We start from the raw sequence: 20,625 nt of genomic DNA, 5'->3' as shown, positions 1-20,625 counted from the left end.
TTCTAACAAGATCTCACTTAAAAAATATTATTTTACATTTATGTTAACAAAACAAATCGTCAAAATTTAATCAAATTAGTATGTTGTGTCATATATGTCCAAACCAAAAAATTTTAGATCAAATGAATCCCTCCCTTAAAAAAAAAACAGACAATCACCTTATTTGATTATTTTTGACAAAGAAAACAAAAACTTTATTTAAATTATTCCATTTTCATGGGAATAATAGCCTATATAAAACAATTTTGCATTTTCGGTGTGTATAGAAATCTCCTTGTCTATTTGTCTCATCTAGTTCGGAAGAAGTGAGTTTGGAATTTAACTAATTTTGTAATAAAAATCCAAAAGTATATTATTTCATAAATGTTACATTTTAATCTGGAAATGACTTGTTGCAGGAAGTCATAACTTTGACACACATTTATGCACTTGGACTCACCAATTGAATATTTGAATAAATTATCTTCTTAACTCTTACTTTAAAGTCTATAATATATGGTTATATTTATATAAGTACTCCGTAGTAGAATGTAGATAGGAGTTAGCTACAAAAAGACAAGGTGTAAACCTCCATGCAGTTAGATGACAATGTAACATACTCTCTGAAATACTATAGTTGGTTTTAGGTTGCTAATTTGATATTATTATCAGTTTGCAAATATAAATAAAACTTTAGATTTGATGCAATGGTATAGATGTATGTAGGTTACTTAGCTTTTTTTTTTTTTTTTAGAGTCCAGGTTACTTAACTTAAATGAGAAATAAGGGTTACTCATTCAAATAAGTGACCACACCGTGTAACTAGCCACATGGAAGACTTACCCAATTAATTAACTTCGCCCATATCTTTTTGTGTGACTACTTCATATTGTTAGATCCGAAGTATCCCATTTTTTTTCATTAAAAACAAAAATGTAGATCATGAGGTACTACTAAATGTGAAACCCCTTAAAATAAAGAGAAAGAGTCTTTAGTTGACTGCCAACAAATTCATATCAACAGCTGTTCTATTCAATATTTATCAGAATATTTAAAAAAAAAAAACTTTCATTGAATCTATTTTACAATATTTATTTTTTAAAAAAAAAAAATAAAAATAGAAGGCAATACCACATAACTGAGATGGTGTTACATATAAAAATGATAATACCATAAACAATAAATAACACTGTCTGAATATACCTACCATACAATAAATCCTCATTTATAGCATTTAGTCATTTACACAAACAACAACAATCCATCTAAAAAAAACATGAGAGAAGAAATAAGTTCATCAAAAAACATGGAAGAAGAGAAACAACAACAACAACAACAACAACAAAACTTTAGTAATTATTATCTTAGTAACATGTTGTTACAAGGTCCTTGTGAATTTCTTGATGAATTAATATCAACAATTCTTAGATGTTTAGGCTTTCAACAAGATTCTCCTCCTCCTACACCTTCTCAATCTACGACTACAAATGATAATGATGTTGTTGCTGCTTGTACTGATGTTACTACGACTATTGTTCCGAGTTCATCCTCAATCGACAACGGTGGTGGTGAAGAAGGAGTTGAAGAGACGACAACAATAAGTACTTGTGCTGCTTCTAGTGGAGTTATTGTGATTATTCCGGATTCGACTACGACTGTGATTGATAATGATGAAAAAGGAGAAGATGAGACGACTTGTCCGATTACGGAAACACCATATGTTGGCGGTGGTGATGATGGCGATATTGGTGGTGATGACGGTGGCGGAAGTGCAGGAGGAGGGAGTGATTATTTTCCACCTATAGACACTGTAAGTCAAATTAGGAAATTACTACTAATTAATTTTTTTACTTTCTACTGGTATCAGTATTTTTTTTTTTTTCTTTTTTCTTTTTACTGGTATATATCTTTTTTTTTTCTTTCTATGTGATTTATTTAATTTCTTGGTAGTATATGCAACGCTATTATTTTAGGGCAATTAGGCTACTATACTGGAGGAACTCATGGTATGCATATGAGTCTTCAATTTATTTCTCCCATTATTATTGTTTTATAATCAACCAAGTACCATCATTAATAATTATTATAATTGTACTCTACATCTTGGGTAACAAGGAGTTATTTATTTATTTATTTTTTTTTTTTGGGGGGGGGGGGGGGGGGTGTTGTGGTTGTTAATTGAAAGCATGAAACCATTAATTGATCTGATTGAAATAAACACCACAAATAAAGTCTTAAATGGTTGCAATAAAAATTTTAACTTTATAATTACTAGATTGATCCCGAGTCATGCTTGATTTTATAAATCATAAAAAATAATTGTACTATAGAAGTTTCTAGAGAAATAATTAATTATAAAATTAATAAATACAATGAATTTCCTATGCAAATAAATGTTTCAACAATAATTTATTTTTTTAAAAATTAATTTAATTTTTTTTTTTTTTGTAGTTTAGTGAGCCACAAGGACGGTTGATGTGAATCGATCCCAGGAACACTTGGATCCGGAAGGGGAGCTCTAACCACTTGAGCTATCCCTCATTCTTAAAAAATTAGCCTTTACCCTAAAAAATAGTCTGATTTAGTATAGAGTATTAGATTTTCAAATTTATTTGAATTGTTTTTTTTTCTTTGGGTAATAATTTGAGAGTGAAAAATGAACAAATTTTAATGGCCTTGAGCCATTTAAAAAAACACCAATTTAGTATCACAAAAAATTTACTTTGCGAGATTTTTTTTTAATTAAAACAACTATTTAGATAGTTAATTGATTTTGAGCATTGGTGATTTAGAGAGTTGTGGTTGAAAGTTAATAAGTGACTCTAAAATAAATTAATACTTCGTATGTAGATTATTATTATTGCAGTTATTATTACTCCGTATTAAACATTTACACCGTGCAGTATAAGTTACTTTTGCATTGACTCTTTATATTTTTTTTTTACAAGAAGTCAAGAACTCTTTATAATTACTATGGAGTAGGAAGTAAAATATACTATTGGCATTATACATATATTATACAATATACGAACTATACGCCGTATTTTTGAAAAGTAACATCTTGTTTGAATAAAATGTGCAGGAGGGAGGCTTAGTGCCGCAACCAAAGCAGAGTAGAATCAGGGTTCCACCAAGGCCTGGAGTTAGTACTGGAAAAGGAGGTCAAATTCACTAAACTAACTACTACGACTACCGGACTACGTACTTACAAGTTTCTCTTCGTGCCACAAACATCATATGTGTCTTTCACAACTCAATAACTTCACGATAGCCTTGGGAGCATCGTGCCCTAACCTCTCTTGTAGGCGTGTACTGTTCGTGGAAAAAAAAAAAAAGAACCATCGTAATAACTTGGCATCATCAGTTATTAATTGAGACAAAATGATGCACTAGTTCATCATATTTTTATATTCAATTGTGCGTGTGAATATTGAATTATGGCTTGTGATTGTGTATATGATGATGATATGCAGGAGTTTTATTTAAGGACAATCCCTCACCCAAAAATTTGGTGATGTTATGTGTGAGATTTATCGAATTTTATATGTGTTACTAAGTAAGTTAAATTTTTAGCTTGTTTAACTTAATGTAGGAGTATTATAATGAACTTGTACATAGCTAATTCCATAGATTATATATATAATCTATCAACTATTTTGATAAACTAATCATCTCTTAAAACTGCATGCTTAAAGGTATGTTGCAACTTGCAAGTTAAAAAAAAAATAATAAAAATAAAAAAAAAATGAGAGAGAGAGAAAGAAGAAGTATGTGTATAAGATTACTTATATTGGCAATTGTTTATACTAAAGTATCATTTATTGATATAATAACGTCATATTCCGATAAAAGTGGCTGAAAATCAAATTTTGGTTGTAGTTCAAATTAAAATGTTCAGGTGACTTATTTTTTTGTTGTAATTTGTAAAAATTGGCTTTGATAGGTGTAACCCACAAAATGAATATTTACTTTTACTGGTTATAGAATTTTATTATTCTAATTGTGCATTAGTAAAATAATTACTACTAATTTTCAATGGGTTAATGATTTAATTTGAATTTTTTTTTATTTAATGTTTTAATTTCCTAAAAGATTTAAATTTCATTGTTGTTATGATTATTTTAAAAAAAACAAACACACAACCCTGGCCCCTCCCCACCAGCCACCCTTCCCCGGCGCCCAGTCCTCCGGTGGGACCCTGCCCGCGTCTCAACCTCCTCCCCCGCGCCGGCGACCCTATTCCCAGTTCCTACCTGTCCCGCTCCCTTACTCGTACCCCGAAACTTCTGATCGCCCTTCCCTCAAGCCCGAAACCCTACCGACTAGGGTTTTTGAGGGTGGGCGGAGGCGCAATTTGTGGTGGGGAGGGGAATTTCATGGTTTTTTTTTTGGGTAGTGATGGGAAATTCGTGAATAGTGGTTTAGGGGAGGGGATTTCATTAATGGTGGTTTGGGGGAAGGGGATTCAATTATGGTGGTTTGGGGAAGGGGATTTCTTAATAGGGCGACGGCAAGATTCAGCCGGCAGCCGATTGACTAGACTGGCCTGGCGACTGGGGTGGTGGAGCTGTTAGTGAGAGGCTTGGGGTGGCTGCCTGACATTGGGGAGGAGGAGTTGTTTTTTTTTATATTATTATTATTATTATTTTAATTGTTAATTATGGTTATGTGTTAATTATATTGTTAAATGTGTGTGTGTATATATATATATATATTACTGGTTATTTTGGTTATAGGTAAATTGTCTTGTTTAAAGTAGATACCCCAAAAGTTCGTATTATTTAGAAATAATCAAAAGTTTAACTTGTTTTTGGCCGACCACTCAAAGTTTGTATTTTTTTGACAATTTTTCGTATTTTATATTTAATTAATTTAAAATGGGAAATCTCATTCGGCAAATTTGCTTGCGTGTCATTTAAAATATTTAATCATAAAATAAATTAATAATCTCGTATTTAATTGGCTACCACTAAAATGTATTATCCTACATGGTGCGCTGAAAAAATTAAATCCTAAAAACTCCCCTTTAAATATATATATACTAGATGAAGCCCGTGCGATGCACGATTTGTTTGATTTTTTTTTTTTTTTTTTTTTTTTTTTGTATTTATGAGATAAAATTTGTTATATATTTAGATAAAATTTCTAATATTAAAAGATAATATTTAATATTTAATTAATTTAAACTTAAAATCTCATTCGCCAATTTTGCTTACGTGGCATTTGAATTTTTAATTCTAAAAGAAATTAATAATCTCTTATTTAATTGGCTACTACTAAGATTATAATCTTACATGGCGAGCTGAGAAAATTAGATCCTACATCACTCTTTAAAAACTCGGAAAAAAACTCCCTTTTAAATATATATATACTTCATTAGATTATATTTTATTTATTAAACTAGAAAATTATATTAAGGGGACCAGGAAAATCTACTTGTGTCCAAATTTTAACTACTTGGGTTTCTGCAGAAATTAAATTTATCATGCATAATAAATTAATGTCCTTCAACCATTACAATTGATGGCTCAAAAACTAGGTTAGGATGTATGTACACGTAATATTTTTGCACCAAAAACCCTTAATTATACTAAATAAATAAAAACAAGTAATAAAGTAATAAAATAATATTGTTCCAATATTAGCAAAAAAAAAAAAAGAAAAAAGAAAAAAAAACTAGAAAGTAGAAAGTAATCAAAGTTTAACAACAACAAAACCGGGACGAGTAACAAGAGGAGGAGGCCCGGGAGCGCGATGTTGTGCAGCTTCTTGATCATTATCGACTGGTAATTTGAAGACCCAAACTTGAACTATGTCTCCAACGTTAAGATTATTATTACTGCTTAAAAAAAAATCACTCCAGTTTTTTCCATTCAAAACATACCAGCCGAGGCTTTCCCACTCAGTGAAATTTAGTTGGCTTACGGTCAGATTACAGTTGGGTTGTATTACATCTACCGTCACGTTTTTACCAATGTAATCTAGATTTACGTCACATCTTTTTTTGGACATTGGCAATCGGTGCTTATTGTTTTTTAAATCAGAGTCACTCAACTCCTTTTGGATCACAAATTTAATATCAAACCCGCCCAACTCGTTAATTTTTTGTCTGACTCGATCCGATAGTTGAGGTCGTTCTTGTGGTAGAGCCTTCTTAGCATGCAAGGGACAACTAGTTTCACCTTGATTACGATGAGGTTGAACTTGTGGTGAAACAATCTTAACCGGTGTTGATATTTCTTTCTTTTTTCTCTCATGCTCAAAAGCCTTCTCACAAACATCAACCAAGCAATCAAATGGAGAGCGATGAGTACCGTCTAACTTGATTAACTTCTTATAATCTTCTTCGCTTATTATATCCATCTTAAAATAATAATTCTCGAGTGTTTGACTCAAATTGCTTGGTGTTTATCACAAGATTCAAGGTTTTTTTTTAGTGAAAAGTTCCTTATAATTTAGACGGAAGTTCAAATCTGTTTAATTTATAGGTATGCGATTATATTTAGACAACGTAATCCGAATCAAATTATATACTTGTATTTGCAATAGGATTTGTGTATGAATCTATTTTTTTTTTTTTTTTAAAGATAAAAATTTATTTTCTTTAAAAAAAAAAAAAATTTAAATCGTATAAGATAGAGAGTAAAAAATCGCCCTCTTTACGTGTCAAAAAAAAAAAAAAAGTCGCCCTCTTTATTGCCTTCTTTGAGCAAATACGGAGTATTAGAAATAAAAAAAAAATAAAAATAATACGAGTAATAAAAACAAAAATACAAACCCCTGCCAAAACCCTAGAAATGTCCTCTTTCTCTTTTCATCTCTCGCAGTTTTCCATTGAAGCGCACTCCTCCTTCTCATTGATTCTTCTATCTTCCATTGAAGCAGCTTTTGAGGTAATATGTTGTTTTCTCTTTTTCTAATCATCAATTTTCAATTTCACATTTTAGGGTTTACCGTCAATTTAATTTTCAATTTACTCAATTTAGGGTTCTTCTTAATTCGATTATTTAACTATTCTTTACAATTACTTATCTCGATTTTGTTGCTAGAGAAAAAATTTGAGCCCTAATTTGATATTTGAATCAAATTTGGGTTTAATACTAGGAAGGAATTGTAAAATTGGACCATTTCTCCCTAAAATTATGAGCTTAATTTGATAATTAAATCAAATTTGGTTGCTAATGTGTTGCAGGGCTTAATTTTACAAATGTGATTGATATCCTGATTGTGAATTTGTTGATGTATGTCTAGGGCTGTGTTTGATTCGGTTTATGTTAGAAGTGTTCGAATTTCGGCTATTAAGTGTCAATCGCTTGGATTGGTTGGCATTGTGTACTAATTTGTAATTGTTTTCGATGTAATGCAGGAAGATTAGGAGTTCTGATTATAGGGGTGTGCAATGAAAACGGTGTCGGGGAAAGTATTATCTTGTAAGCCCGTCTCTATTTCGAAAGCTGCTAAAGTTCTGTCGAAGTTTGTGTCTACAGACAATGGAGCATCCCCTGCGTTTGCTGCGTATTTGAGGCGCGCTTCAGCCTCATTTAGTGAACTTGCTCAGCTTCATAAAGAGCAGAAGAGTTCAGGAAGTCGACACAAAGTTAAGAAGCAACATTCACATAGTAATGTCACTGAAGGGACTGTTGAGTCTGTATTAACTCAGAGTAAAGATGGATTGCTGGCGAAGGAGTCGAGCACTAGCAAGAGGAAGGAGGTTCGAGGGGTGAATAAGAGTGAAGGAGAAGCCGGAAGTATTGAGGTTGAGGGGGAGACAAAGAGGCATAAGAGCAAGAACAGGGGAGAGGAAGATGAGGGGAAACATAATGCAAGGGGGAGTGCAATGAAGATGGAAGTTCAGGAATCTGATGGGATTGCAGATGGAAATGCGGAAATTGTAAGAGAGGCTGGGAAGAAGTCAAAGATAAAGAGGGAAAATAGTGAAAGTGGCGCTGTTAACGCTAAAGATCAACCTTACAGTGATAATGATGGTATTAATTCGAGTGAGTTGAAGAATAAGGAAACAAAGAAGAAGAAAAAAAGAGATGGTCTTGAAAGGGGAAAGCATGATGTTGCTGCAGATATTAAGAAGGAAGTTCTGAAAGATGAAGTCGATGAGCAAACAATTGAGAACGAAAAAAGTCATACTGGCAAGAAAAAGAAACACAAGAAGGATAAACATCATGGTGATCAATCTGATCATGCTGCTGTTAATTCGAGTAAGGTCAAGAATGAGGTAGAAAGTTTTGATGGAAGTAAAGGTGGGAAGAAAGAAAAGAAAAGAGATAAACTTGAAAAAGAAAAAAGTGATGATCCTTTAGATATGGAAAAGGAAAAGAAACAAAAGAAAAAACGAAGTCACGAAGAAAGAGATATAGAACATGAAGGCAAGCTTGAAATTGAGGCAGCCAACAACAGATTGAAAAAGAGGAAGCATGAAGGTGTTGTAGACGAAGGGTTAGAGAATTCACATGAGAAACATAAATCAAAGAAAAAGAAAAGATGAAGTAGATGATTTGAAAGAGTGGTTCTTGACATTTGTTACACCAATTTTGGCTTAAAAAAATTTAGTGAATATCTTTGGATTGTGTTCCTCTTAGATAACTCTAGTTGAATTATAACGTTGTCTGAATTTTGGAACATGTTCCTCTTAGAATTATAAATTTTTTCTGAATGTTGGTACCTTTTGCAGTTACAAATCAAATTTTCAGCCATGTTAGCTGCTCATCAATTCATTTCAGACTGAATCATGTATGTTATAGGTTTGTTGTGTGAAGTGGAAACCAAGCCTACACCATTTGATATTTTTCTATTATCTTAATTTCTTCCAAGGTAAGGAGGATCCCAACTGAATCTCAACCCTTGAGTTTCTTAGTCCACCTATTAATTGATCAAACATCCCTCCTTGTTAGTGCGAAAATACTCCATAGTAGTAACTAACGCTTGAAGCTAATAGTTGCAGATTATCTGTACTCGGTAAATGATTCCAATGGGAGCAAGTTGTTGCACTTAAAATGCTGTCATAAGGTTTAATGGTATCTGAAATAAAAGGTGGCATGCCTTTTAGGCCTGTTATGTAGACTAAATCATAGTTTTGTGATGGCCTGTGAACATTAAAGATGATTCATGCATAGAAAGCTTGTTAACTTTCAGAATACACAGGAACTGAGGAACTTCTAGATTGATGATGCATATTTGGCTTGTGGCAATGATGGTTTTTCTCGTTGTTTGTTTGCAAACAAATGCTAAGTATGATCGTAATCATCTCTGTTCCTAATCCATGCTTATTTTTACTTTTTCCAGGATAGGACTAGACGGGTGGATCATTAAATTCTTCGCTCTTGGTTGTTATGCCTTGTTTCTGATACCTAGTTTTATTCAAGGTTTTTCTATTAAAGATTGGGTTTATTTTGTTGTACATGCTTATGAAGTATGTTGGAGTTATTATATGTGTATTGTTTGCTAGCTGAACCATGGTAATTACCCTCCACAGTCGCGTATAAGCACTTCTGTTCAAGTCGTATCTGGCTATCTGCAGAGGTATGGTCAATGATGATCAACCTAGAAACAGGCATGTAAACTGTTATTGCTAATTGTGCATGAATTTCTTCTGGTTTGGAACATTTTCTTCATTCATTGTTTTTTGAATTGAAGATGAAATTGTACATTATCTGTTGAAAATGTTAATATGATGTTGCTGATTTTTCTAGTTTCTGCTGGCTGCTTGTTTTGCAGTATCTCAATTATTTGAACAGGGGGATGCTCTTCATAGTTTGAGAAATAACCTAGATTACCCTATCAATGTTTTCAAAGCTAGGATCCCACCCTTGTAAAAAAATGCCACTTTTTTTTTTTTTTTTTTTTTTTATAATTTTCATTTTATTTTTTTTTTAAAGAAAAATTTCATGTCACTTGTAGACTTGTAGTCTTGATGTAATCCCAATTTTGTGTTACTTACTTGTAGTCTTGTAATCCCAATATATTGGGAGTATATTTTTCATCTTTTCGGACAATTTGACAATTCATGTTAGACGACTCCAAATTATTTTGGTACGAAGTATAAAATCTTGAAAATATGATTATTATTGTTTTACCTAATATAATTATAAATACTTTAAATTTAATGTAATGCACAATTTTACCATGTATTATAAAGGTTTTACAATAATTTTAGTTCAACAATTTTTAGTTATCGGTTATACGGTCATATCTGTAATGATTTTGAAAGGGAAAGAATTTCTTTTTTTTTTTTTTTTGGAGGAAAACAGAGCAACTTATTCATTAAATTTAAAGTTTTACCAAAGTTAAGAGGCTTTGGGGAAAAAGAACCAATACAAATTTTTTTAGGACATTCACTCGTATCCCACCTTGCAACATAATACGCTACCGTGTTACAAATGCAAAGGATATCATTACATTGAATCTATTTATTTATTATTTATTTTTAATATAATATAAAAGATTTAGAATGATACATAACTTGAATATTTTGTTTTTTTTGAAGACATACATAATTTGAATTTTTTTTGTTCAAAGGAAGGAAAGAGACGAGAAGATTGTGAACAATGAATATAATGGTTAAGCCGATGGTTGAATGAATATAATGGTTAAGTAGGAAGGAAAATGTTACTGTAAATAAAAATTAAATTAACAAAAAACACAAGTTTTTTTTTTTTTAATGACAAAACAATAAATAAATTATCAACTTTTTATCAAAAATGGTCCTACAATAATTAATTTTCTACGTATTTACAATCATACCATGATGACTAGAAAATAAATCCCATAATAATTACTCCGGAAATTTATTTACAAATATGTCATGGTAAATATGCAAAATTGTTGATTTATTTAGAATATTCTGATTTCTGATTTGATAAAGCAATTGATAAATTGGAAGTTCCTCCTAAATTAAAATGAGAACAATTTCTGACCGTGGATGTTATTCTGACTTGACATTTGCCCTTCATTTTCGAATCATTAATATTTTTCATATAAATTCCCGTTGCAAATTTTAGCTTGCTTTCTGCGCTGCTCACTCCCCCCTCTCTCTCCTCCACCTCCATTAAAGCTGCTTCCGAGCTTTCTTTCCTCCATTGAAACACCAGCTTCTCAGGTAACTTCTTTTTGCCTCTTTTAATCAATTTCACAATCTAGGGTTTGGTGTCACAATAACACTATCATTTATTCAACTCTCACTATAATCAATTTAGGGTTCTTCTAAGCTGGATTATCGAACTATTGGTTTATCGACCGATTTTATTGCTACAAATTTTCTCTATGTAATTCATGTTTATATTCTTGACAGTATAATTTTATGCTTTTTTATTTTTTTATTTTTTTTTATAATTTCGAGCCTTAATTTGATAGTTCTGTCTAATTTAGTCGCTAATTGATAACAGGGTTTTGTTTAAAACCCTTTAATTTTAGGATGGAACTATGAAAATGGACCTTTAATTAAGCATTTGGGTTGTTAACATTAATTTGGATTGTGCAGAAAGACCTTTGATATTAACTCTGAGCATTGTATAAAAACTCAAGCTTTGAAATTATGAATTTTGAGAAATATTGATAATGATTTTAGCTTTGGTTTTATTCAAATTTTTTAATAAACTTCGTATATATTGTGAGAAGTTAACAAATTCTGAATTTTTGAAGTCACTAATTTTGATAATTGTTTTATTAATTTTTTTTTATAGTTCATTTTAGGGAATAAAAAATAAAGAACACTCACATAATTTGAGTGTCTCAAATCTTACTGGAGATGCCTGCATTTTCTGTGGCTAGTGCATGTAAAGCACCATCGACCTCGATTTTCAATCGTTCTAGACTTCTTCAGTCTTTGAGCTCACAAAAATTATACTCTCAATTGGTAACTCATCAACCTCTTTTTAAATTACCTTTTTCTTGTGTTGTAGAACTTGATTTTTCTAATTTTGATATGGTACCAGGCTGCAAAAGTTTCAACTGACGTTGAGTTGTTGTCGCTGAAATCAAGCTCGAAGAAAGTTAAAGCCATGGCTGTGTCCGAATCAATCTCTACATCACAGTTGGAGTCTGCCTCTAATGGTTCAGGTACTTTCACCCTTCCTTTGTTGTTTTATTGCGCGACTGTTACTGTACTCTTCTTTGTCTTTGGGTATCTACTTTTTAAAGAGGGCATATAGGATTAATGCATGCGTGATTGAGTCTAGTCGAGTTTTTTCTTCTGAATTTGTGGAAATTCTGCGAAATTATTTTTTTGTTTTTGTAGGCTCAGCGACAAAGCAGGTGTTGATTTCACTATCCGATAAAAGTGACTTAGCTCTGCTTGGAAGTGGGTTACAAAGCTTAGGGTAAGTTTTGCACTCTTCCAACGATTAGTTGTTTTACTTTGTTTTGCCTCAATTGTACACGTTATGTTTAATAATGTTTCACACATGTTCCATATATTACATGTTCTTGCCAAAAGTATACATCTTGTTTTATCTAGGTAATCTGCATTATTTTGAAAGGTCACACCCTTGCCTGACAAGTGTGGCTAGATAGGAAACACAGCCAAGTAACGTATGTTGCTGCTGTATGAATTATTATTGCCAGTTATTTACTGAATTTAATTTAATTGTTATATTCAATTCTAGCTTGATTGGACGTCCTATCTGCCTGTGTAATCAGCTTACTGTCTATGTTCTTATTTTTTTTTTAGTGTATATCTTATTCTCATCTTTCTCCGAGATGTTACCATATATCAGTAGATATATCTTATCCACTTGTACATATATATTTAGCTGTAATCAGCTCACTCTTTATGTACAAAAATAAAAGAGGTAGAAACATTATTGTCATTTTTTCCAAGATGTGGTCATTTTTAGAACCTAAAACTGACTATTTCCAAGCTGTAGTGATGCTTGAATAATTTATGTTGGCTTCTAGGCTAATGTTCCCTACTTTATGCTTGAAATAAATTCTCTATCAGAAATTGAAGATTAAATGCACCTCTGTTTATTCTGAAGCTTCCAACATTTTGGATTAATTTCAGTACAGAAGGATATCTAACTAATTAATTTAGATTAGAATTATGAACAATCTATGAATGGTTAATGTTTGTTGCCTTCTCTTTTAATGTAGAGCTGGAACGTGGTTGGATTGTTGGGTGCAATAATAAATATCTGCAATCTTAATTTGTTACTGTAATGCTATCCATGGCTTGTAATACAAGTTATAAATTTTCAGATATCACGGCCTTCACGAGTAAGGAGTAACCAAAATTGTTTTGAAAGCAAGGGCTCTATACATGTTTCTGTTACTATATTGTGTCATGAAGAACTTTACTAGCTGTATAACGGCTCTTTATGCTTCAGAAAAGTCTTCGGAGATGCAGTTAAATTAGTCTCATAATCTGTGTGTGTGTGTGTGTGTGTGTGTGTGTGTGTGTGTGTGTGTGTGTGTGTGTGTGTTTGTTTGTTTGTGTGTGTGTGTGTGTGTGTTTTTTTTTTTCATTGTTAGTGTTTATTTGCTTTCCTGTTGATACACAGCATACACTCGATAGATGATATTGCAAAAAAAAAAAATTCTTTCCATAAATTTAATGTGTTTTTTTCCCTCTAGATACACAATTGTTTCGACCGGAGGAACTGCAACTTCTCTGGAAAATGCTGGTGTGGCTGTTACTAAAGTGGAGCAGCTAACTCGCTTTCCTGAAATGGTGAGCCTTCTGTATGTTTTTGCACAAAGCTCCTGATCTGGATCTTCACCATATTCCCTTTTTCTCCCAACTGCATGTTTTTACTTAATACTTAGATGTATAAACGGTATAGTACTTGGTCTTTAAGTAAGGTACATGTGCTGTTTAAGTGCCTATTTGATGTGACCTCTCTTCCTCTTGTAAAGTTAGGCACAGGTAGGAGAAAATAACATTTTACCCAGTTTCAAGTATCTTCCCTGCCCAAGCTATCTACTAAAAAAGTAGATCTGTGTTCTTATGCCCACATTGTATCTGACAAAAGAAATAGAAGAGTAAATCACTGAACCAATTGGTCTAATTCCATAAATAAGCTTTAAAGGACTGCTGTAGGGAGTTTGTGTACCTGCGAATGTATGTCGTATTAATTTTGAGCCTATACCATATTTGTATTCAATCACTTAGATGCATGAAAATGCTTATGAAAGCCACATTTTCTGTTTTGAAAATTGGAAACTTGGTGATGCTCATAATCTCACTTGTAACTTCAAAGCCAACATAGAATTGTAACTTTTTATCTATATACTGATGATAAATTCAAGATTCTCGATTTCGGGCCAAAAGAATTGGTTAATTTATGCGATTTTGTATTCCCACATGTTTCTCATTTGTTTAGAGATTTTTTGTTTCCATGTCCCGTTTGAATTTTCTTGTATTCATGCCTTTCATCACAAGGTTCCTGCAAAAGGTCCAAATTAGTGAATTTGCGCAAAAAAAAAAAAAAAGAAAGAAGGGAATCTCTAGTAATTTCTATTCTTTTAGCTTCATCTAGAGAGATTTAAATTAGTATATCTAATGCAAAGGGATTTATGGGACACATGACCATATAAGCAACATACCATACAATCCCTTAACACAGCCATCTAGCGTTGTACTAGTTATCTTTCTAAAGAGATTAAAGTAGGACAACTAATGCAAAGGGATTCATGAGACACGTGGCCATATAAGCAACATACCGTACAATCCCATAATACAGCCATCTAGCATTGTATAAGTTATCCTTCTGACCATTGTGAACTGATGCCCTAGTGGTAACTCATTAATTGCATTTTGTTGTTTTACTTGTTTTCACACGTTTCTTGAAAGTCGAAGTTTAGCGTGCATTGTGTTCTGAGTTGAATCAAATATGAATTGGTCAGTCAAACTCCCTTGTCTTTACCACCTAATAATAAATTTCGTTTTTCCTATTCATTGGAAGCTTACTATATACCAGTGCATCCTGATTCTGAGAGTGATAGATGTCTCAGTTGTTTGTTTTCTTGAAAGATATGTCATCACACATATGTGCACACACTATAGGAACATAAAAGGGTATAACACTTATACCCTGAATTGACTGGTCATAATGAAATATTATTGCGTTGCCTTTTACAGCTGGATGGGCGTGTAAAAACTTTGCATCCTTACGTACATGGAGGCATCCTTGCTAGAAGAGACCTTAAGCATCACATGGATGCTTTAGAGGAACATGGAATTGGTTAGTTACACTCTAGGTTAATTACTGACTTTATTTTCTTGTGATGTTTATATGGTTTATATAGTTTGATACAATGTACTTGCAGGAACCTTTGATGTTGTAGTTGTAAATCTATATCCCTTTTATGATAAAGTGACTTCTTCTGGAGGAGTTCATTTTGATGAGGGAATTGAGAATATTGACATCGGTGGACCTGCGATGATCAGAGCTGCCGCAAAGGTAATTTTACTGCTTGGAGTATGCTAGAAATTCGGTCATTTGTTGCTTTAAATAATTAGTGAAACTTAAATGGCAATTGCTATCTAAGTTATAATCTGAAGAACATGCATTGATATGCGGAGGCTCGCTTCATCATAAGTAGCTAGCTTGCGTCTCATGGATCGCCTCACCTGACTTTTCAAGCGAAAAGTCTGTCACCTTGATTTGCATGTGTTATATAGATAAGCTATTTTCTTTTCAAAATAGTTTCTCTGATATTGATGATCAAACTCTGATGCTCAAACTTCATTTGACTTCTTGTTTGATCCTAATAACATTTTAGTTGCAGACCAAGTTTTAAACCTACAATATGTTGTTCACAATTTTTACATACAAATACTAACTTGACTTTTCTTATCCGGTGCTATCTACTGACTTCTGACCCCTAGTTGATATTATGCCTTTATGGGTTCAATCATATCTTTCCTGGGATCATGTGATGTTCTCCTCTTAATTCTTTTTTTGTTTATGTTTTATTTTATTTGATTCAAAGTTTAATTACATCAGTGTTTTGACTGCTGATACAATAAACAGAATCACAAGGATGTATTGGTGGTGGTTGATCCACAAGATTATTCTTCTCTGTTAGATTACCTTAAGGGAGATCAGGAAGATGAGCAGTTCCGGAGGAAGCTTGCCTGGAAGGCTTTTCAGCATGTAGCTGCATATGATTCTGCAGTTTCAGAGTGGCTGTGGAAGCAAACTGGAGGAGGTATGTCTATGAATCTATAATTCTTGATGTATAGGGTTTATAGACAATGGACAACACTATCTACTGAAAAAACTCTTCATGGATACAATTTAAAATTAGGATTCTGGTGGGTTGGAATCAAATTTGCTTAGTATTGCTGTGTAATTTGTAGGGGCAATCAGCTGCCTTATTAAAATTTTTTTAAGGAAACAATCCCTTGCATTTGCAAAGCTTAGTGTGTAGAGGCCTCTTTGTAGTTAAATGCTACATTGCTGCCTAGGCAGGAGCCTCATCAAATGCATTATGGGTATTGATGTGGTTGTCTATAGACTTAGAAGGCTTTCAGTTCATTACCTAATATGTTGTTTAGACTCCTAGTTTTTGAAACTCTCTTCATTGCGCACTGTTCACTGTCATTTGTTAACCTCTTTGATTCACTATACTGGAAAGGGTATCTCATTTACAAATGTTCTGAGAGAACATCATGATCATGCTGAATGGCTAGTTTTCCCCATTAATTATTCCTCTTTCATCAATAATGGTAAATTTTGTTTATCGTGAACCCTAATTCACATGTCTTAACCAGAATGTGTATCCTCTACAAATCATCATGTCTATAATGTTCATCATAAAGAATTTTAAGCCATTATTATTATAATCATCATTAGGGATGAGACTAATATTTTTTCTTTGTTGAAGACAAATTCCCACCCAGCTTTACAGTGCCATTATCCCTTAAAAGCTCTCTTCGGTATGGGGAGAATCCTCATCAAAAAGCTGCATTTTATGTTGACAAGAGTCTTGCTGAGGTCAATTCTGGTGGTATTGCTACAGCTGTTCAACACCATGGAAAGGTGAGACAAGTATAGAATGCTTATAAGCTCTGAATTAATGCCTTGAGAAGTTATCTCTTGGCCTAGCACTGAATCATTTACAAGGAATGACTGTCTCTAAAGAATTAAATTCCACTCAGCATTAAGTATTCTGAGTTTTTTTATTCCGAGTAAAAATATTTTACCTGTCTTTATACCTGGGTTGTCCTGTTTACCCTTAGCTGCCTTTTAGTGTCTAGTTCTTTTAAATTTGACCTTAGATTGACAACACTTTTGATGGAGGACTTTTTAGAAGGATTGTCTATGCTGTAGAAATTTCTAATGCTTTAAAGCTGATATTTACGACTTTGCATTTGTAAGTTCACTCATTGGTAGTTTTTGAGATTTGAGTAGTGATGTCAGGTGTGGGGCTGCTCCCATTGTGTAACCCTTACTCACATGAAGCCTGAGTACACTGCAGACAGAAAGAAGAAATATCAGGGTTTTGACCTTTGTTTGATAGAAATTGAGAAAGGTTTTTTTCAAAATCGTAATTGGAGGGAGAATCATGTCGTGTCACTGAGCCACTGTCCAAGTGTCTTGGGTAGTTCAAACATCAAAGCTTTTTTCTAGATGTTCATTCATCTATCTGTTTGATGACTTGATTTAAGTGCTTGGGATTTTTGCTTCACATGATGTCTCGTAAATTTTGATTTTCTCCATCTAATCGAGGATTTTATGCAACCTAAGAGAATCGTCATATATTTTCTTTCTGCAGGAAATGTCGTATAATAACTACTTGGATGCTGATGCAGCTTGGAATTGTGTCTCTGAATTCAATGATCCAACATGTGTGGTGGTGAAGCATACAAATCCTTGTGGAGTAGCTTCACGCAGTGACATTATTGAAGCATACAGACTAGCAGTCAAAGCAGATCCAGTTAGCGCATTTGGCGGCATTGTAGCCTTCAATGTAGAAGTTGATGAGGTAATCACTTGTTCCAGTTGAATCAGTTAGGGTTCTTGGAATATACATATATATTGTGGTAGGCATAAGTTTTAATGATCATGTCAATAGTATCATATCATTAAGGATTTAGCTCTACAAATCGAACTTAGGCTATTCATCATGAGGAAAAGCAATCATCTACTAAATTCGTTTTGACTGAGAAAAGGCATCTTTATTATTATCATTATAGTTTCATTGTCCTAAATAATTAACGTCTCATGATTAGGCCGTCCGAAAAAATAATAGGCCTATCTAAACTTACTGACTTACTTTCATGAAATGTATAAATCTTTTTTGTTTTTTATTATCTCAATTTGCAAACATTTTTATGTCATCAATTTGTCTCTAGCCGTGCTTCCAACAATAATTTTTGTAACTGTTCATTGGTACAAAGTCAGCTGTTAATACTGTTCACTACTGCTAATTTAAAAATGTTTGTGCTGGTGTTCTTCTGGAAACAACTGTACTTGTCTTAAACTAATATGAGGAGTGTAACTGCTTCTCTATTGGTTGTGAACTTCTTATATCAGTAAGATTTCCTAAAAACTCATTTTATAGCAATAAAGGACTGGTTCTAAATGCCATTCTTGATTTGAACACTTTAAAGGCTCTTGCAAAGGATATTCGAGAGTTTAGAAGCCCTACTGATGGTGAGACTCGGATGTTTTATGAAATTGTGGTTGCACCCAAATATTCAGAAAAAGGACTTGAGATACTTCGTGGAAAATCAAAGACCTTAAGAATCCTTGAGGCAAAGAAGAATGACAAAGGGAAACTTTCTTTGCGACAAGTTGGAGGTGGTTGGTTAGCTCAGGAGTCTGATGATATGACACCTGAGGATATCCAGTTTAAAGTTGTCTCTGAAAACACTCCAACAGAGAAGGAGCTAAGTGATGCTCAGTTTGCCTGGCTTTGTGTGAAGCATGTGAAGAGCAATGCTATAGTGATAGCAAAGGTGAATACCATTATTTATTCTGTTAACTCGTAAATGTCTTAGGTGACTTTTTCTTTTAATTATATTATTTTCAACTACTAAGCATTAATTGCACCAATGGATTATTATACTAATAGTCAGAAGAGTTTCACTTTCAACTTGCATGATTCTTTCTCAATTTCCAAATACTTCTTTGAAGTGGGTTTATAGGTTGGCTAGGCTTGCTTTGTTGCTTGGTTCATGCTATAGCCTTAAGTGAATTGAAATGGTTTATATACGTAGTAAATTTCTTTCTTTCTTTCTTTGGATTTTTATTTTTATTTTTATTTATTTATTTATTTTTTATTACTATTTTTTTTTTTAAATAATCTATACTTCGTATGTTATTTTTATTATTTTTTATTTTTCCAGAACAATTGCATGCAATAATCTATATGTTATTTTTATTATTATTTTTTTTCCAGAACAATTGCATGCTAGGCATGGGGAGTGGGCAGCCAAACCGCCTTGAAAGTATGAGGATTGCTATGAGAAAAGCTGGAGATGAGATCAAAGGAGCGTCTTTGGCAAGCGATGCTTTCTTCCCATTTGGTAATTATCTTTCATACAGTCTGTATTTTCTTGTCTCTTAGGAAGAAAATATTCTTGCAAAGTTAGCCTGCTTGGTCTTGAGTCTTAACTGTTAATTGCTATCCATAGCTGCTATGATAAGTCATTGCTAAGTAGTTAAGTTCAATATCATATATCTTGATGCATCATTAGGTTCATAGGAATGTATTTCGTATATGATTTTAACTTAGTGGAAGGTCAGATTTTTTAATACGATGTTTTGTGAACAGCTTGGAACGATGCAGTGGAAGAAGCTTGTCAGAGTGGCGTAAGTGTTATAGCAGAACCTGGTGGCAGTATAAGAGATAAGGATGCTGTAGACTGTTGCAATAAATATGGCGTCTCATTAGTTTTAACTGAAGTGAGGCACTTCCGTCACTAACCCTGATGCTAGTTGTAGAGACTGTTACCTTCTCCTTTGCCATTGTAGTTTAATTAAAGGGCAAAATGCCTAAATTTTTGTTGAAAATAATGCTTGATCTATTCGAGTCTGCATTAGTTGTTGAAACAAAATATAAAATGACGTGCCTGTTCTGGTTCTTGGCCATATCACTCAGGTTTAGCTGTTTAGGTAGGACTTCCCTCGTGAAATCAGACTTGAAGGGAAGGCAAGGTCGTGTATGATTTGCTGTTGTATCTCTTTGCTGCACACCCCTTAATTTAGCCTATTGTTCTTAGACAATTTGCTCGTTTGTCATTTTTGTTAATATTGCAACACTTCATATAGTACGCTTGCTAATGGAATTATGGTCATATATCTTTGATTATCTATTAGCAAAAATATAAGGCGATGTTACCAGATTGGAAATAGAAGCCCATGAATCATTGTAATTGCTAATCACCAGATTCATCTAATTCATATTGAGAACCCATAAAATACCATATACTTCCAGATTAAATTAGTGAGCATACCCATTATATAGTTGAGAAATATTTACAAATATCCAGTTTTTCAATTACTTGTTCAAGCTAAGAAACACAGATAATGTGTGCGTGTGCAATATGGTCCGAAATAGTACAATTTAAATGTTACTCGTACAAGTATTTGTAGGTCTTTCAGTTGCTAATACACATTGAGATGCACCAAGGCTATTTTTTTTTGCTCATTTGATGATTAAGGGGCAATAACCAACCTCATTTAA

At 33.0% G+C, this 20,625-nt stretch overlaps 3 protein-coding genes across 4 annotated transcripts; all 3 read left to right on the top strand.

The window, feature by feature from the left end:
* Positions 1–1,313: 1,313 nt before the first annotated feature.
* Positions 1,314–3,385, top strand: LOC145615619 (uncharacterized). The gene is made up of 2 exons (XM_081670690.1): positions 1,314–1,789; positions 3,062–3,385. The coding sequence occupies exons 1-2, from the start codon at positions 1,352–1,354 to the stop codon at positions 3,152–3,154; spliced, it is 531 nt and encodes a 176-aa protein (XP_081526816.1). The 5' UTR covers positions 1,314–1,351; the 3' UTR covers positions 3,155–3,385.
* A 3,396-nt stretch (positions 3,386–6,781) lies between these two features.
* LOC145614739 (uncharacterized) lies at positions 6,782–8,653 on the top strand. The gene is made up of 2 exons (XM_081669808.1): positions 6,782–6,872; positions 7,346–8,653. The coding sequence occupies exon 2, from the start codon at positions 7,379–7,381 to the stop codon at positions 8,477–8,479; it is 1,101 nt and encodes a 366-aa protein (XP_081525934.1). The 5' UTR covers positions 6,782–6,872; positions 7,346–7,378; the 3' UTR covers positions 8,480–8,653.
* A 2,306-nt stretch (positions 8,654–10,959) lies between these two features.
* On the top strand, positions 10,960–20,165 carry LOC145613416 (uncharacterized). 2 transcript variants are annotated; one of them, XM_081668514.1, is made up of 13 exons: positions 10,960–11,089; positions 11,673–11,845; positions 11,925–12,048; positions 12,227–12,308; positions 13,561–13,657; positions 15,068–15,170; positions 15,256–15,389; positions 15,963–16,140; positions 16,819–16,973; positions 17,710–17,919; positions 18,548–18,895; positions 19,339–19,465; positions 19,714–20,165. In XM_081668514.1, the coding sequence occupies exons 2-13, from the start codon at positions 11,738–11,740 to the stop codon at positions 19,863–19,865; spliced, it is 1,818 nt and encodes a 605-aa protein (XP_081524640.1). In that variant the 5' UTR covers positions 10,960–11,089; positions 11,673–11,737; the 3' UTR covers positions 19,866–20,165. The 2 variants fall into 2 exon arrangements, with proteins under 2 accessions (XP_081524640.1, XP_081524641.1); XM_081668515.1 differs by having other exon boundaries at positions 11,003–11,089; positions 11,683–11,845.
* The last annotated feature ends 460 nt before the right edge of the window (positions 20,166–20,625 follow it).

Source organism: Chenopodium album, chromosome 25 (genome assembly GCF_948465745.1).
Source record: "Chenopodium album chromosome 25, dcCheAlbu1.1, whole genome shotgun sequence".
Lineage (NCBI taxonomy): Eukaryota > Viridiplantae > Streptophyta > Magnoliopsida > Caryophyllales > Amaranthaceae > Chenopodium > Chenopodium album.
The sequence above is the reverse complement of the archived record's forward strand: the minus strand, read 5'-3'. Positions and strand labels throughout refer to the sequence as shown.

Excerpts from the sequence above, each read along its gene's own strand:
- LOC145615619 (XM_081670690.1), top strand. The coding sequence starts at position 1,352 with ATGTTGTTACAAGGTCCTTGTGAATTTCTTGATGAATTAATATCAACA. Across the intron at positions 1,790-3,061 it reads ATTTTCCACCTATAGACACT|GAGGGAGGCTTAGTGCCGCA; the intron begins GTAAGTCAAATT and ends TAAAATGTGCAG.
- LOC145614739 (XM_081669808.1), top strand. The coding sequence starts at position 7,379 with ATGAAAACGGTGTCGGGGAAAGTATTATCTTGTAAGCCCGTCTCTATT.
- LOC145613416 (XM_081668514.1), top strand. The coding sequence starts at position 11,738 with ATGCCTGCATTTTCTGTGGCTAGTGCATGTAAAGCACCATCGACCTCG. Across the intron at positions 11,846-11,924 it reads AAAAATTATACTCTCAATTG|GCTGCAAAAGTTTCAACTGA; the intron begins GTAACTCATCAA and ends ATATGGTACCAG. Across the intron at positions 18,896-19,338 it reads ATGCTATAGTGATAGCAAAG|AACAATTGCATGCTAGGCAT; the intron begins GTGAATACCATT and ends TTTTTTTTCCAG.